Source organism: Chiloscyllium plagiosum, chromosome 26 (assembly GCF_004010195.1).
Source record: "Chiloscyllium plagiosum isolate BGI_BamShark_2017 chromosome 26, ASM401019v2, whole genome shotgun sequence".
NCBI classification, from domain to species: Eukaryota; Metazoa; Chordata; class Chondrichthyes; order Orectolobiformes; family Hemiscylliidae; genus Chiloscyllium; species Chiloscyllium plagiosum.
In genome coordinates this window covers 22,454,966-22,472,598 of record NC_057735.1, presented here as the reverse complement: position 1 = coordinate 22,472,598, position 17,633 = coordinate 22,454,966, and the positions used below count along the sequence as shown (strand labels likewise).

General features: G+C 39.0%; 1 protein-coding gene across 4 annotated transcripts in view; it reads left to right on the top strand.

Moving 5' to 3' along the window:
• The window catches only part of LOC122563195 (copine-8-like), a 583,848-nt gene that overhangs the window by 493,279 nt on the left and 72,936 nt on the right, over nucleotides 1–17,633 (top strand). For all 4 annotated transcript variants that reach the window (XM_043716737.1, XM_043716734.1, XM_043716735.1 and 1 more), the window contains 3 exons: nucleotides 891–1,072; nucleotides 3,836–3,963; nucleotides 16,676–16,778. In XM_043716737.1, the coding sequence (XP_043572672.1) occupies nucleotides 891–1,072; nucleotides 3,836–3,963; nucleotides 16,676–16,778 (413 nt within the window). The remainder of the gene's footprint in view (nucleotides 1–890; nucleotides 1,073–3,835; nucleotides 3,964–16,675; nucleotides 16,779–17,633) is intronic.

Genomic DNA, 17,633 nt, shown 5'->3' with positions numbered 1-17,633 from the left:
ATTCCAGCCTTGGGCGACTGTCTGTGTGGAGTTTCTATGTTCTCCTGTGTCTGTGTGGGTTTTCTCTGGGTGCTCTGGTTTCCTCCCACAGGCCAAAGATATGCAAGTTAGGTGAATTGGCCATGCTAAACTGCCCATAGTGTTCAGGGATGTATAGGTTAGGTGCATTAGTCAATGATGGAAATGTGTTGCTGGAGAAGCGCAGCAGGTCAGGCAGCATCTGGGGAACAGGAGAGTCGACGTTTCGGGCATTAGCCCTTCTTCAGGAATGTAAGGGCTGATGCCCGAAACGTCGATTCTCCTGTTCCCTAGATGCTGCCTGACCTGCTGCGCTTCTCCAGCAACACATTTCCATCTCTGATCTCCAGCATCTGCAGACCTCATTTTCTCTTCGTGATGGAGGAGCGGACTAGGTTGTCTAGGACTAGGAGCAAAGAATAATCCTCTGCCATTTTTGCCAACTCCAACACGACGCCACCACTAAACACATCTTCCCTTCCCTCTCCCTGTCTGCATTCCGCAGAGATCGTTCCCTCCGGGACAACCTAGTCCACTCCTCCATCACACCTAACGCCTCTCCCATCACATACGGCACCTTCCCATGGATTCGCAGTGGGTGCAAATAGAGTCAAGGTTCAAGCATCGAAGCAAATCACCTAAACCTTTGAATCAGACAAAATACACTTGAGTTCCATGCACTCCAGTGACACTCTGGAATATGGGCGATGGTCATTGGGGGATCTGTCCTAATGTGAACATAAGTTGCTATGTTAATGGTATTAATATAAGTCATTACAATTTCATAGGCATCTTGAAATAACATAGCCAACTGCCTTTTATTAAATGATTTTGTTTTAATAGATTGCTTTTCTTATTATTTGCCTCACCAGGAAATCCATCTCAGTCCACCTCATTACACTATATGAATCCTTACCAGATGAATGCATATGCAATGGCACTGAAAGCAGTGGGGGAAATCATTCAGGACTATGACAGTGATAAGATGTTTCCAGCTTTGGGATTTGGAGCTAAACTGCCTCCTGATGGAAGAGTTTCACATGAGTTTGCTTTGGTAAAATATTTTAATTTTCAGCTTTTATAATGTAAGATCTCATATGAGGAAAGACACTTGAAGTATGGATGGGAACAGGGCAGGTGTGCAAAGCTTGAGTATACTTATTAGGGAAATAAAAAAATGGAGCAGAACTTGTGTCTCATAGATGCTCCACAATTCAATAAGATCTTGGCCAATCTTTTGCGTCGATTTCATGTTCATACACTATCCTGCTAACTAATAGAACACAAAGAGTTAGAACCCAATGGAGGATAATGCTTGCATGAATTGATTAACAGAAAATTCTTGTTTCTTGTGAGTATGATTTCCTATTATGTACGTTTGGGCACCTTCAGGTCAATGTCCAAACTGCACCTCAATTCAGAGATACACTGAGGATATTTAGGGTTGCCAACACTGGGTGGATGGATTCCTGAACCTTTGATCACATGGGACTTTATCATAAGATGCTTGTTCATCTTGCACATATTATTGTATTTACCATTAGCATTCCTGCAGGGACAAAGTTTCAGAAGTACTTAATTGGTTGTGAAGTGCTTCAAAATTAGAGAAAATGTCTCCACTTGTGTGTGTCAGAACTAGAAGCAATTGAAGTGTTTTCGCCCAAAATTGGTAAGAATGGGGAGTGCATTAAATCAAGTAGTAGTTCAAAAAAGAATATCGAAGCATTTCAATGGAAGCTAGATATGCATATGAAGAGAAAAGAATCAAAAGGTGTGCTCATTGGCTTGGATAAAGCAGAACAAATGCTGCAAAACCAAATTGGTTCAAGTGGCTTGTTTCTGTGTCATAGACTCTATGAAATTATGTGAAAAAAATCTATATAAATGGGAGTTGTTTCTTTAAAGGTAACATTTCCATTTTAATTATCGTTGCTCATTCTGGGTCTGAAAGAAAAGAAAATGCTCAATTGCAAGGTTTAATTGGGTATTGAGAATTTTTCCACAGGGTAAAAAACAAAATCGGAAAATGTTATCACTGACTCATGCTACTTGTTATAAGTTCAGTTGCATGTTCACGATTGACATTGGGAGAAGCCTGAGAGCAAATCAATGTTGTAGACACACAACTGGAGAATATGGACTAAAAATAAATCAATTAACAATAAGTCTGGGGAAAAGCAAATGTTTCCATATCTCAGTTACTGACACAATTCCTGGACATGCAGCCATTATTTTATGTTTACCTGAAGAGAAGTGCCTTTGATAATGTTGTCACATTTGCCAATTAGTGTAACAAGATGCTCTTCTTGCAAAATGTATTGAGATTAACATTATGCAGTGAACTGACAATCTTAAGATTTCATTAGGGGGATTGTTTTCAATCTGATGTTCATTTTAGCAGCTGATTAACTTTTCTCATTTGATTATGACAAGTTCAAGGGTACTTTTGTTGGAAATCCATTTAGTTTTTAACTACAGCATTTATGATAGAGATCCAAAATGCAAGACTCAGTAGTATTGCAAAGTCAAGGATCCTGAGATGCCTTGAAGTTTTATTCACACAACAGGAGTCCAGCCCTTAATCATGGTAAATGCAGGGTTATGGGAAGAAGTTAGGTGCAAACTCGATAGGGTGAATGGCCTCTTCCCACACTGCAAGGATTCTGTACTTCTATAAATTTTACAGTAAAATGCAAAGTAGTAAAGATCAATTATTGTTGGTCATACCTCAAAATAGTGCCAAATTATTTCAGTATGTTCAGTGCCTTTCAGTAATAGTCTTTAAATAGATAGTTCTCCTATAACACCATAGTTGCATTCCAGCAAAACAACATTGCTTAATAGAAAATCACTTAATAGAAATAATGGGGCTTATTGGAAAAGTGGGGTTAGGGGCAGACCAGCAAAAAAAATCACTTATGATCACTCAAAAGTCAACCAGAGGTCTAATACAAAGTATAGCACAGCCTGATTGAAGGCTGAAATCATATTTGTTAATGAAACAAAAATAAATTTAACACAGTACGTTTAAGAAATGTAAGAAAGCTGCTCTCTGTACAGTACTTCTCACAGAAAGGTGCTGTATCAGTACGGCACAAAGACCGGTGCTGACATCCCACGTGCACAGATTGGCACTGACAGCGCGCGTGCGCAGAACAAAGGGCATGAACCAATCCCCACTGGAATCATGCTATTGTGAACGGAGGTAAATGTACTTGAAAATATCGTTCCCTAATTCTTCAGTGACGTTGTAGCCAAATTTCACTGCCAAAACGCACGTTGTCCCAGAATTACCTGATACTGCTATTGAATTTTATAATAAAACAGCATAACAGTTGAAACATGAGCCAAACTGTCAAGTATATTGTACATTAAGAGGTGAATAAATGACAAATAATATTTTTACTTTGGGGCGGCACGGTAGCACAGCAGCACAGCCTCACAGCACCAGGTTCAATTCCAGCATCGGGCAACTGTCTGTGTGGAGTTTGCACATTCTCCTCGTGTCTGCCTGGGTTTCCTTTTGGTGCTCTGGTTTCCTCCCACAATCCAAATTTGTGCAGGTCAGGTGAATTGGACATGCTAAATTGCCTATAGTGTTAGGTGCATTGGTCAGAGGGAAATGGGTCTAGGTGGATTACTCTTCAGAGGGTCAGTGTGGATTGGTTGGGCTGAACGGCCTGTTTCCACACTGTAAGGAGTCTAATCTAATCTTTAGCGAAAAATAAAGCCAGGATCTGAAACAAATACCAGGAAAAAACCCTGAGTTTCACACTAATCTTCAATTGTGTTTTATTTCCTCTTAATATCTTTACAGAATGGCAACCCTGACAACCCATATTGTAATGGTATTGAAGGAATTCTTGAAGCATATCACAGGAGCCTCAAAACAGTGCAGCTTTATGGACCAACAAACTTTGCACCAGTGATTAACCATGTAGCAAGGTAACATCAGCAGCTCTTCAGCGTACCATTTTAACAGTCTTGACTTTTTTCCGATGTATGTGTAAATCAGAAATTTATTTGACTCCCTCGTTTAGAAATTTTGGTACAAGATAATACACAGATTAAAAAGACTTTGTGAATCTGTTGACTTATTGAGCACCACGGGAATTAAATTAACGCTGATTAATGTTTTCCAATAAATCATGTTTTCTATCAAATGTCACAGTCTGAGCGAAACCAGCAGATCATTATGTTGGTAAATGTTGTAGTGCTTTGAGTCCTTTAAACAATGCTAATGATGAAAAGAGAAACACATTTCCGTAGACCTGCATTCGAACTTATGTATTAGTGGAAAAATCCTGGTATTGTTTAAGTTACACCATCGATATTTACTAAAACATTTCTTACATGCACTTCCCTTGCAAGAGCTTTTATCACAAATTATGGTCACATTTAATTAGGAACTTAGAATATTAGCAGTTGCCAGTCACATATGTTTTGATGAACCAATTGAATCACTCAAAATATTTACCAATTTTATTTCAAATATTAATATCTGTAATAGATATTACATAATAGATAGTTACAAGGTAAGACCTTAAATAAACTAAACCACACATTTTATAATTTTCACAAATGGTCATTCAGTAGTTTTGCATGTGAGTAGATTAGCAAGTGGAAATGTTGGTGAGATTGGAGCTTGGTAATCCTACAAAGTCAAGGACATTGAGTGTCACATTCCACTGGGTCTTTCCCTCATAGAGCTGCGAGATTTTGCAGTTGTTTACTTACATACATCTGAAAAAGCCCTAATTCTGGTATTCTTTTCACCAGAACTATACTCCTGACTAAGGGGGTTCTCATGACTCTGTTCTAGGAGAACTTCTTTTCTCCATTCACATGTTAAGACTCACTATCAGCACTCATGGTCAACTGGACCATAGTTCCATTGCTGGAGGATGAACACCATTATCATAGATTCTGGAATCTCACCTTCAAATGCTCTCCATCCAAGACTTCCTTTCCCAGTGATGTTAGACTTGAGAGTAAAGGATTAATTATACATTTGCTCCAAAGGTACCACTGGGGAGGTGTGAGAAGTGTTGTATCATAGTGAGATCAGATCATGGTTAGATTGGAGCAGGGTCAATAAAGCTGCAGCAGCATGTCCGCTTTCATAATTCCTTCTAACAGTTTTATGTAGCCTGCTAATGATCGCTCACAAAAGTTTAGACATTGCATTTCTTTAGAGGCAGCTGCCCACTGCCATCCCACTGTCTCCCATAGCTACCTTCGCTACAGCTCGTAGTCACACCCTACGTCCTGCAAGGACTCCATCCTGTTTTCCCAGTTCCTTCACCTACATCACATCTGTATGGATGATGTCACCTTCCAAAACAGCGGTGCTGACATGACTTACTTCTTCCATGACCATGGTTTCCTGCACACTGTGGTCGAGCGAACCTCAACTGCATCTGACCTATCACCCAGCCTTGCCCCTTTCCATCAATCATATCAGTGTGATCAGGTTCTCTTTTCCTCAGTTTTCATCCCACCAGTCTGTACATTCAAAGAATCATTCTCCTCCATTTCAGACAACTATAGCAGAAAACCATGTAAAACACATCTTCCCCTCATTCTCTCATTTTCATTTTGCAGGGATTGCTCCCTCCAGGACACTCTTGTCCATTCCACAACTACCAACACCAGAACTCATCCTCTCCACGCATCTTCCTATATAACCGCAGAAGATACAACACCCTTCACTCCCTCCCCACTCACCATCCAATGGTCGAAACAGTCTTTACAGGTGAAGCAGCGTTTCACCTGTATCTCCTCCAATTTTCTGTATTGTATTCACTGTACCCAATGTGGCCTACTCTACATTGGAGAAACCAAATACAGACTGGGGGACCACTTGCGGAACCGTCCCCCCCATCTGTACGCAAGCATGCCCTGACCTTTCTGTAGCTAGTCATTTTAGCACAGTGTCCTGCTTGAATGCCTACATGTCTGTCCTTGGCACGTTGCAGTGTTCCAGTGAATCACAGCGCAAACTGGAGGAACAACATCTCATCTTCAGAGTAGCCTTCTGGACTTAATATTGAGTTCAACACCTTCAAAATATGAACCAACTCCCATTTATTCCCTTTCTTTTAGCTTGTTACATTCTGTTATCATGTCCTCTCTCTCCCCTTGCCGGTTCCAGTAAGACTGTCTGTCCTTTCAGGTCTGGCAGGTAGACTCACCACTATGCTGCCATTCTCACATTATGATCACTTTATCTGAAGTATCAACATAATTTCTCCACGATCACCCTACATCCACTACCCTCACTCACCACCCTCCCCCCCACACCCCGCTACAGCGTAAATGCTGTCCCTTCCACACTTCAGCTCTGGCGAAGAGTCATCTAGAGTCATCTAGCTTGCTGTCTCTCCATGGATGCTCTCTGTGATTTCAAGCATTTTCTTTTTTCAGTTTCACACAAGATTTCCTTCAAATGCTTTTGGAACTTTAGAAACAATGCTATTGGATCCTGAGATCAATCTCATCATCAACACTGCCAATTCCTTGGACTAATATCCTTATTCTTGCACAGTTCTGATTCATTTGGCAATGCCATTGGCAATTTGCTAGTTACGTCAACATTTTCTATTTTAACTCGGGTATTTTCGAACAAATGGTTAAAAATTCCAAAATGTTTGCTCCCCTTTTATAAAATAATCACTGAAAGAAGGTCACAATCAATCCAAATGGCATAGCTTATATTAAGATTGTAACATCACCATTACAAATCACCAATTCAAGGTTTAAATAAGGAGAATGAGTGCACACAAAAGATAAACCTTGAAACGTACGGTGATGAGTTAGCCTATTGTGCTGATTGACTGAAGTAGTACACTGTATGAATGGTCCAATAAGTACAGGTATACAAAATCAAACTGTAAGAATGGAAATGTCTCATTTGTACAGTAGAGAATATTTTCCTGAGATTGGTTTGAGGTATGTTATTGATTTAATATATTGAGGATTCTGCTTTAATAGCTGATTTAGACATGGTCACTATAGAGTGGGAAACTATTCTATATATTTCTTTCAAATCCAGTACTAAAGTAAAATCATCTTCAAAACTTAAAAAAACAAACTGAAATTTGTGTGTAGCTGGACTACAGAAATATTAACAGGGCGGCACGGTGGCGGTTAGCACTGCTGCCTCACAGCGCCAGAGACCCGGGTTCAATTCCCGACTCAGGCGACTGACTGTGTGGAGTTTGCACATTCTCCCCGTGTCTGCGTGGGTTTCCTCCGGGTGCTCCGGTTTCCTCCCACAGTCCAAAGATGTGCAGGTCAGGTGAATTGGCCGTGCTAAATTACCCGTAGTGTTAGGTTAAAGGGGTAAATGTAGGGGTATGGGTGGGTTGTGCTTCGGCGGGTCGGTGTGGACTTGCTGGGCTGAAGGGCCTGTTTCCACACTGTAAGTAATCCAAATCGAAATCTAAATTAACCTCAGTAGCTTAGTTAAATGAAGTATGCACAAATTCTCAAAAAATTGCGGGTCGGTGTGGACTTGTTGGGCCAAAGGGCCTGTTTCCACACTGTAAGTAATCTAATCTAATCTAAAAAAAAATTAACCTCAGTAGCTTAGTTAAATGAAGTATGCACAAATTCTCAAAAAATTTCGATTAAATCTAAATTGTGCCAACTGTAACTTTATATTTTCAGTTTTGAATCGTAATTGACCTACTAAATGAAGTTTGCTAAACTTCAACCAGCCAATTAAATTCTACTTTTGTTGCAGTAACTATACATCCCTATTTCACCACTTAGAGAATAAAGAAATGGAAAAATCCAATTTCAGCACAATTCAAGTTGGGTATTACCCAATTGGTTAAATTCCCAATTTTTTCCCAGCTTTACTGTAATAGGGCTGTCTACATTTTCCTTTAGTTCTGTCGAACTTGGAGATAGTTATCCTTCACTTCAAGCATTTTTGTCTGTCATAGGTGTTTCAGTGAATTCACTGTCATTTAGACAGCGTTACAATTAAGACTGGTTCATTGATTCGTCAAATTTTGTATAATATACTTAGCAGTCTACTAGGTCTTACTCCATTATGGCCATTAATAGGCATCTGTAGGCTGTTCCTATGGAACAAAAAGTATTTTGCTAAATAAAAGTCTTTAGACAGGGATCCCAAGCACTGTTGTGATCAATCTTGCAATTGGTAGTCTGGACAAGTATCCATTTCATGTGTTTACAGTCCCTTATTTTAACAGGATATTAGAGGGGCTTCTGATGAACAAAAGTCTTCTGAATTGATCTCCTGATTGGCATCTATATCAAAGTTGATGTAACCTTCTAAAGTACAATTGCATAAAACTGGCTGTTTGATTAATGAGAACGGCAACACTATATTTCCTTGCAGTCCATTTTTGATTAACTGGCTTCAGGCTAGAAGCTTCCAGTGGTCAGTTTTCTAAGAGCTGACAGTTTCCCACATAGTCATAAAAAGATGGCCTGTGTTGAGCAGACATTTTATGGGTTGAGAGTAAGGTTACAATGCCCCTCGAGAAGTCTGAGTTCAAAACATGTTTTCTCTAGGGACTTCAAATGGCAGTGACACTGGAACAGCAAAATAAAAGGTTAACATTTCTTAGATCTTTTTAAACAAATTACAAATCTTATTAGTATCAGAAGGTAGTGCACTATAAAGTATATATTGATACAAATTGTGATTTGTCATTTTTGACTTCATGGAGCCTCAAGCAAGTAGTGTAACTGTGGTTCCCAGTAATATAACTGATTCTGCATTTAATTTAGTCTAACTCCACACATTCTTAAGTGTTTGGGAAGATAGTAGCAAAGAGGTTAGAGGGAAAACAAGGGATACCACATTATCAAGCTCCAACATGTACCATCAAATGTGCCAAACAATCTCATTGCCAGAAGCAATATAATTCCAGCTCATATTTTGCTTGTTTCTCTAATGAACAGTGTTTTAAATCAGAGAAAATAAAGCCTTCATGGTATTCAAAAGCAAAATACAGTTTAAAAAAGGTTCATTTCCAGATGTTTTGTCACCCTACTCGGTAACATCTTCAATGGGCCTCCAGGCAAATCAGTGTTGATAATTCCTGCTTTCTGTTTATATGTTTGGGTTTCTTTGGGTTGGTCATGTAATTTCATGTGGTGACATCATTTCCTGTGGTGATGTCATTTCCTGTGCTTTTTATCAGGGGGTGGTAGATGGAGTCTAACTTGATGTGTTTGTTGATAGAGTTCCGGTTTGAATGTCATGCTTCTAGGGATTCTCGTGCGTGTCTCTATTTGGCTTGTCCTAGGATGGATGTGTTGTCCCACTCGAAGTAATGTCCTTCGTTATCTGTATGTAAGGATACTAGTGAGAGAGGGTCATGTCGTTTTGTGGCTAGTTGATGTTCATGTATCCAGCTGGTTAGTTTTCTGCCTGCATGTAGCATCCAGAACCTCAACCTGAGCTACAAATCTTTTCAAAACTTGCTAACAGTTTAAAAAAACCTTACAGCACGAAGTATTTATCTTTTATGCATAATCATAGTAGTAACTTGTAATGCTGTAAAATCAAAGATTGAAGAATTTTAAGGGTTAAAGATTCCTTTGTCTCAGGAGCTTGGTATTCAAGGCTACTGCTCAAAGTTACCATTGTCATTACACAAAAGATGTAACAATGAGAATAGTTAACAAAGTTTTCCAAACAAAATCTTTGAAGTCAAAAAGTACGGGAAATGCTCAGCAGGTCTGGCAGCATCTGTGGAGAGAAATCAGAGTTAATATTTCAGGTGAAGTGACCCTTCCTCAGAACCGTTCTGAGGAAGGGTCACTCGACCCAAAACATTAACTTTGCTTTCTCTCCACCGATGCTGCCAGACCTGCTGAGCTTTTCCAGTAATTTCTATTTTCGTCATTGATTTACAGCCTCTGCATTTCTTTCAGTTTCTAACACCATAGAAGTCTTGGGAGGCAGAAACATAATTTGTTTTCATTAAATTGATACAGGTGCTATATTATTTTGAAACTTCATTCCATCCCGAATGCAAATTAACATGAATTGTGTTCATGAACATGCATTTACAAAGAGAAACTGACTATTGCAAGTCTGGCAGCATCTGTGGAGAGAAATCAGAGTTAATATTTCAGGTGAAGTGACCCTTCCTCAGAACCGTTCTGAGGAAGGGTCACTCGACCTGAAACGTTAACTCTGCTTTCTCTCCACCGATGCTGCCAGACCTGCTGAGCTTTTCCAGTAATTTCTATTTTCGTCATTGATTTACAGCCTCTGCATTTCTTTCAGTTTCTAACATCATAGAAGTCTTGGGAGGCAGAAACATAATTTATTTTCATTAAATTGATACAGGTTCTATATTATTTTGAAACTTCATTCCATCCCGAATGCAAATTAACATGAATTGTGTCCATGAACATGCATTTACAAAGAGAAACTGACTATTGCAAGCTGACACCTGAAAGAAATACCAACTGAGTAATTTACATGCATATTAATAAATGTTCTCATGTTTAGATGTGGCATGCACAAATATACTGGGATCTGAGACACAGAACTTGTTATAAGCATTAAATGACAATAGCGTTAAATATCTTGTATCTTTAACAATCACAAATAAGTAACCTTTTTAAAAACTTCAGTCATGAAATTACTTTTGACTTTTAAGGCAACTTTTGATACTCTTAAATTGGTCCCTGCTTATGTCACAGATATTTTATGTTGCAAGTCTGAAATTTCTGATGCGAGATCTTCTGCAGTAAACACAGTCAGGGTATGATCACAATGACAGCATCTATTGGTCTGTAACCAGTCTAAGCTATTATTCCTGATTTGATGTGTCTGTGTGGTCTCCAGAGAGAATGCCTATCCATACCAATAGATCCATTTTCAATATTATCATATTGGGCATTAAAGAAAAAAATTGAATTATCCTCAAATCCTGAATCTCAGCCAGTCATTCATATCTGGAGTGGTTTAAAAAGTAACAATTATGAACTTTCTCAATAGGATACCTCTCCAAACTGGTCCACTACCAAGTTGGTTTCTTCAGATGTAATTATGTTTTGTACAGAAGCTGCAAGGTTTTGCCAAAGCATCTTAGCAGCAGATTAATCTTATAACAAAAAGTTAATATTAATGTACCTCAGAAAAATTCTGGACATATCTTTTGGCATTGTTATTATTGGATAGTTGGATAAAATCAAAAATGTTAATTCCAGATCAATTGATGTTTTGCAACGGCTAAAGCAATCCCTTTCTATTATTTCCACAGTTACCATCACTACTGCCTCCAATAATCTCAAATATATCCCTTTTTAGCAATATTTTGAACTTTTGTTTTGTTTATTAATGTTGTAAGGTGCATAAGTAATCTGTCTAGATTTCATTTTTTCTGTTGGAAACATCAGACTGCTTGACATATCTTTCAGTCTGAAGTGGTGACTAATTTGCATGCAAAGTTATGCAAATTGTTTTCTGTATTTTGTCTGGGCAAAATGTTTTAACATTCTCTCAATCTCAAAAGCATGGGAATTCTTGGTCCAGCTTAACAAGGAATTGATTACAGCAAATTTTCCTGTCTCTGTGGTCAATGGAATCAGCATGATGCTGCAGGCAATTTGGCCTTTTGCCCACTCCTTACTTTGCCTTTGCTGTGAGTTTTTTTCATAAAATAGTAATACCGCCATTACAAATGTTAAACCTGCATTATATATTTCCTTGAATTAGTATCTTGTTGCTCCTATATAATTTGACCAATATCTCGGTATATTGCAATACGCTGTCAGGACAGTAACAGTAAGACACTACGATACTAATCCTCCCATTGCCAATGTATACATTTCTCCTAACTTTTACAAGGGATACTGAAAAGCAGTGTGGTAAGACAGATCCTTACTTTTATTCTTTGTGTTGGGCATCAGGAGCAAGGCACAGCATTTGTTGCCTGACCCTAAAGATCCCTTGAGGGTGGTGAGCCACCACCTTTTTTAAATTGCTGCAGTTCAAGTGTAGCAACAGTGCTGTGAGGAAAGGAGCTCCAGGATTTTGATCACGTGACAGTAAAGATAAGATTCCATACAGTATGGAAACAGGCCCTCATCAGTGTTGGTGATGTTAAATTAAGAAAGTAACCTAAACCCTAACCTTTTCTTATTTCAAAGATAAATGTGAGGTCATAGGGTCATAGAAATGTACAGCATGGAAACAGACCCTTCAGTCCAACCCGTCCATGCCGACCAGATATCCCAACCCAATCTAGTCCCACCTGCCAGCACTTGGCCCATATCCCTCTAAACCCTTCCTATTCATATACCCATCCAAATGCCTTTTAAATTTTACAATTGTAACAGCCTCACCACTTCCTCTGGCAGATCATTCCATACATGTACCACCCTCTGCATGAAAAAGTTGCCCCGTAGGTCTCTCTTTCGGATAGGAAGGAGACCAGAATTGCACGCAATATTCCCACAGTGGCCTAACCAATGTCCTGTACAGCTGCAACATGACCTCTCAACGCCTGTACTCAATACTCTGACCAATAAAGGAAAGCATACCAAACGCCTTCTTCACTATCCTATCTTTCAGGGAGCTATAAACCTATAGTCCAAGGTCTCTTTGTTCAGCAACCCTAGGACCTTACCATTAAGTGTATAAATCCTACTATGATTTGCTTTCCCAAAATGCAGGACCTCACATTTATCTAAATTAAACTCCATCTGCCACTTCTCAGCCTATTAGTCCATCTGATCAAGATCCCTTTGTAATCTCAGGCAACATTCTTCACTGTCCAGGAACATCGTGATGGTCTTCCCATGCATCTAGTCATCATGTGCATCTAAGTGGTAGAGGTTCTGGGTTTGGAAGAAGCATTGCTGAGTTATTGCCATGTGTTTTGAAAAGTACGTGCTGCCGCCACTACATAGCTGATGGAGGGAGTGGATATTTAAGTTGGTCAATAGGACACCAGTGTAGCAAACTGCTTTGTCCTGAATAGAGTGATGCTTCTTGAGTGCTGTTGGATTCACGTAGGCAGTGGATACTCCATCACACTCCTGACTTTTGCCTTGCAGACAGTTAACAGGCTTTTGGGGAGTCAGGAGATAACTTACCTAATCTGGAATTCCCTGTCACTCATCTGCTTTTGAAGACAGATCTTTATGTGGCTAGTCTAGTGCAGTTTCTAGCCAATGACAATCCCTAGGACGTTGATGGTTGCATATATTGATAGATTTTATAACTACAACCATGTTTTGTCACGTGCAGCATATGAATGTATAAAGTACATTTGTTTTGTGAAATTCGATCAAATTAATCAAAGTCCTCATTACAAAAACAACAAATATCCATGCTATGCCTGTTATCTGGCTAAATTCACCAAAGGGTGAGCAATTCCTGAATTCTATTGTCACTAATATTTTGACAAAATGGGAAAGCCAAAAGGTTAGCTTTTTGCTCTTTTCTCAGCTGCGTGTGTCAGACATTTGACTTACCAAGCAATAATCAAGCCTACCAATCTGGATCAGAACCCTTCCCCTTATCTCTGCTATAAGGGGATTTTGGAGACTTGTGGAATTTTAAGGGTACAACTATTAATGCCCAATTTGCATCCCAATGTGTACGAAGGTAACTGAATGTGCACTGTGTACCTGGATACCACGGAAACGTTGCTTGGTGGGGGGTGGCATGATGTCCAACATAAGTTGGAAATCACTTCAATCACTTAGCTGGGGGTGAACCATCTAGCTGTCTATAGCCTGAGTGGTCCTTGTTTTGCTCATTTGTGTTCATCCAAATTAGTCTTATTTTCTCGGTCCATAGTCACTGCAAAAAGAGCATGTGAAATTGCTGGGATAGAAAAATGATGCTTTATTCAGTCCCATTCCACTAGATATTCTTGACATGTTCATTTCTATGTTGCACCTAAGACAATGCTTTTAGGCTGCCTGGTAATCATACCAAACTGTGCATTATTTGAATCCACTTAAGAATCTTCAAAGACACTGTCCAGATTTGATTCTTTTAAAACTCTGTCAACACGTTTTTGAGACTGTCCAAGAAGAATTGGATGCATGTTTCAACTTGCCTTTCATCTAACTATGCTTTGTCAAGGAAAAGTCATTTTTCAAAGGAACGATTTCCTTCAAAGTAATCCTGTGAAAGTCGAAATGATTTGTTCAATCATCTAGGATAGGAACCTGCGACCAAGCTTCACACCTACTCGATAGATCAGCAAATCAATGCACTTACTCACTGTATCAACTGCTAATATTCTTAATCAGCTATTGGTCAAGAATTAGGTAGTAGAAATGTCATCAAGTAACAACTTTATTAAGTGGTTCAAAATTATTTTTCTGCAAGCCTTTGTTGCAGTCCAAATGGACAACTAGAGAATTTTGTCACACATAATTCCTTACACTTCACTAATAAATACAATTCAATGTTCTTCATCCCTTCATTCTAGACCTATATGAATCCATTTTTATGCAACTACAATGTGTAGACATTGTGACCTGTTTGGTTGTTGCAATCTACCTTGAACATGCCTCTACTGTTGATGTGGTTTCCATCACTGGTCTCATACTACACTGGCATTTTCTGAACCTCTCAGCTGCACAAACATCCCAACTCAAGAGTGTCCCTGCACATTTTCCACTGCAGCGTTCCTCCATGCCACTCCTCTATAGTTATTATTCTTCTCTTGGCTTTCTACCACCTCAATGACATTAGAAAGGGATGTAAACCCATTGTAGACCTCTCAGCGTTCTTTCTCTCTCCCTCTTTATCGCTACACTTTCAACAACACCCTTTTTTTTTTGCACAATGTATATACCCTTCCAGCATTGCAATTCTCTCTTCTCTGCATTCTCTTCAACTGTTCCCTTTAGTTTAGTTTCTGGACCTAGTTTTTCCATGTTCTGCAGTACTTGGTTGTATTTGCTTTCTTTGTTTTCCTCTCCACAGGTTGGAGAAAGCTGAGTGCTGACCTTTTATTCTGCTCCTGCTTCCCACAAAAACGCACCAAACAATTCTGCTTTCTTTTTTCCCTGCTCCGCTAATGAGACATCAATATCTGTCACCCCCACTATTCCTCTATTTTCCCTTTCAGAAACATGCTGGAACGTTTACTGTCAATCTTACTTGATTGTATTTTATATTGTATTCTGTAAGAAGTCAGTAGCTTGTATTGAACAATCTGTCTTAGTCTGACTCATGTCCAGTATGCTATTTTTACTCAAATTCCTTGCAGGGTCTCCACTATTTCTGTTTTCTTTTCTTTCCACTTAATTCTCTTTATTCTTCTACTTTTAATACATCTTGTTTTGACAACCTCAGACTTGTACAGAAAAAAGGATGGAATTGGACAATGGAAATCTAAAACATAAACAAAAATATTGAAATCTTCCTGAATTTGACTCTTAAAGCAATTGCAAACCAATAGCCTATTTGCTTCTGTCAGTCATTATTCTGCCCTTACGTTACTTATTGGAAATACCTCTGTGCTTCAGAACATCCTCATGTCTTGCAGTATTTCTCCCTGTCAATCTTGCAACGTATCTGTTCTCGGTTCTTTCAATTACCCGACCAAATGTGGGCTTACAACTTCTGCTGTCAAATTGAGAATCGAAACATGTAAATGAAAACTATAGATATTTTGTCCTCCCTTGTGAATTAAAACAAATCCCTTTCCAATGATGAGCATAAACCAATGTTTTTTTAACAAGGAAATTCCCCTCTTCCTATCACCTCACTTACCATTGTAAAAGTACTAGACCATAAACACTAGGAAGCATTGGACAGGAGATAGGCACATTTGGATGATGGGCGTAGTTAATTAGAGTACCTTCAGTCCAACTCGTCCATGCCGACCAGATATCATAAATTAATCTAGTCCCATTTGCCAGCACTTGGTCCATGTTCCTCTAAACCCTTTGTATTCATATACCCACCCAGATGCCTTTTAAATGTTGCAATTGCACCAGCCTCTGCCACTTCCTCTGGTAGCTCATTCCATACACACCACCCTTTGCGTGAAAAAGTTGCCCTAAGGTCCCTTTTAAATCTTTCCCCTCTCACACTAAACCTATGCCCTCTAGTTTTGGACTCCCCCACCTCAGGGAAAAGACCTCATCTATTTATCCTATCCATGCCCCTCATGATTTTATAAACCACTATATGGTCACCCCTCAGCCTCCGATGCTCCAGGGAAAACAACCCCAGCCTACTCAGCCTTTCCCTATAGGTCATGTCTTCCAATTGGTGAGGAACGTGGATGCAAATTGGACAAGTGAGGAATTTCCTAAATATTGGATTCTTCTTTAGAAATGTGATGCAGCATTTCTTTTTAGACGTGAATTCCATTTAAACCATTTGCAGCAGTGAAAGCACTGTATAATGTCAAGTTGTGAGGGACTCATTGCATATTGCTTAATTCAGGATCTCACCTTTTGAGGTCCAACAGAATGAGTCATTTGTCTGAAGTGCACACTTATTTTGTGTGGAGATAAATGGTGTATTTTACTTGGTGCTTTTTTTGCCCCATGCAGTGGTCAGTATCCTGCACTATGCAATCTGTCCAAAGTTGTCAGACATTTAATTCTTTTAACCAGCACTGTATTCTAATTAGTGTTATCATTTTCTAATACCCACTTTGTCTGGTTTCTACAGATATGCAACAGCAGTACAAGATGGCTCACAGTACTTTGTTCTGCTCATTATAACAGATGGAGTTATCTCAGACATGGCACAGACTAAAGAAGCTATTGTTAATGTAAGTCCTAGTTTATTCCTGTTAATCCAGCAGATCATATTCAGTGTGAATTGAATTCTAGTCAAAGTCATTCCTGAAAAAATTTGACATTTGATTGTACCTACATCCAAAAATGTAATCAAATACAAGATCATATAAAGGATTATTTTATTATTTACTGGAAATAAGTCGATACTAAATAAGATTTTATGTAACACAATGCTGAATATGTTTTGAAATATGGAATTATTTCTGACTAAAAGGTAACACAATGTTTATCATTCTATAATCTAAATTTCTCAATCCAATACTCAAATTATTGTAATTTGGCTGTAATATTTGATTATTGTGTTGTTTTAAATATTTTGATCATAATGGATTAAAACCAATTGTGATGCTGGCACACCATGCAGGGTAGCACCCACATCCTCCTCAGTAACTGCTTAGCCATGGGATGGTGTACTGTGAATTACTAGAAAGGACTATTGGGTAGGGCACAACTGATATTCATTCCATGCATATTTGTGCCATCAGCACCATCTAGTTGTCCACGCTACAGAGTGCTGAAACTATTCGGTTCAAGCTAAAGGGTTGGTCATGCATCCCCTACAAGTGTTGCTGCACACAACCTCCATGAGATTGGCAGTTTCTTAAAGGAGGAGCTCACTCTTTCAAGGTAGTGCACATGATCTCACACTGCCTCCAAGAGTTTTGCTTTTTGAAAGCAACACATCTTATTTTGTGGAGTAAACTATAGGACATGCTGTTGTAGTCCTAGTACGAGTAATGATCAAGGGCTAATTAATAACACTATTTTTAGATTAGATTAGATGACTTACAATGTGGAAACAGGCCCTTCGGCCCAACAAGTCCACA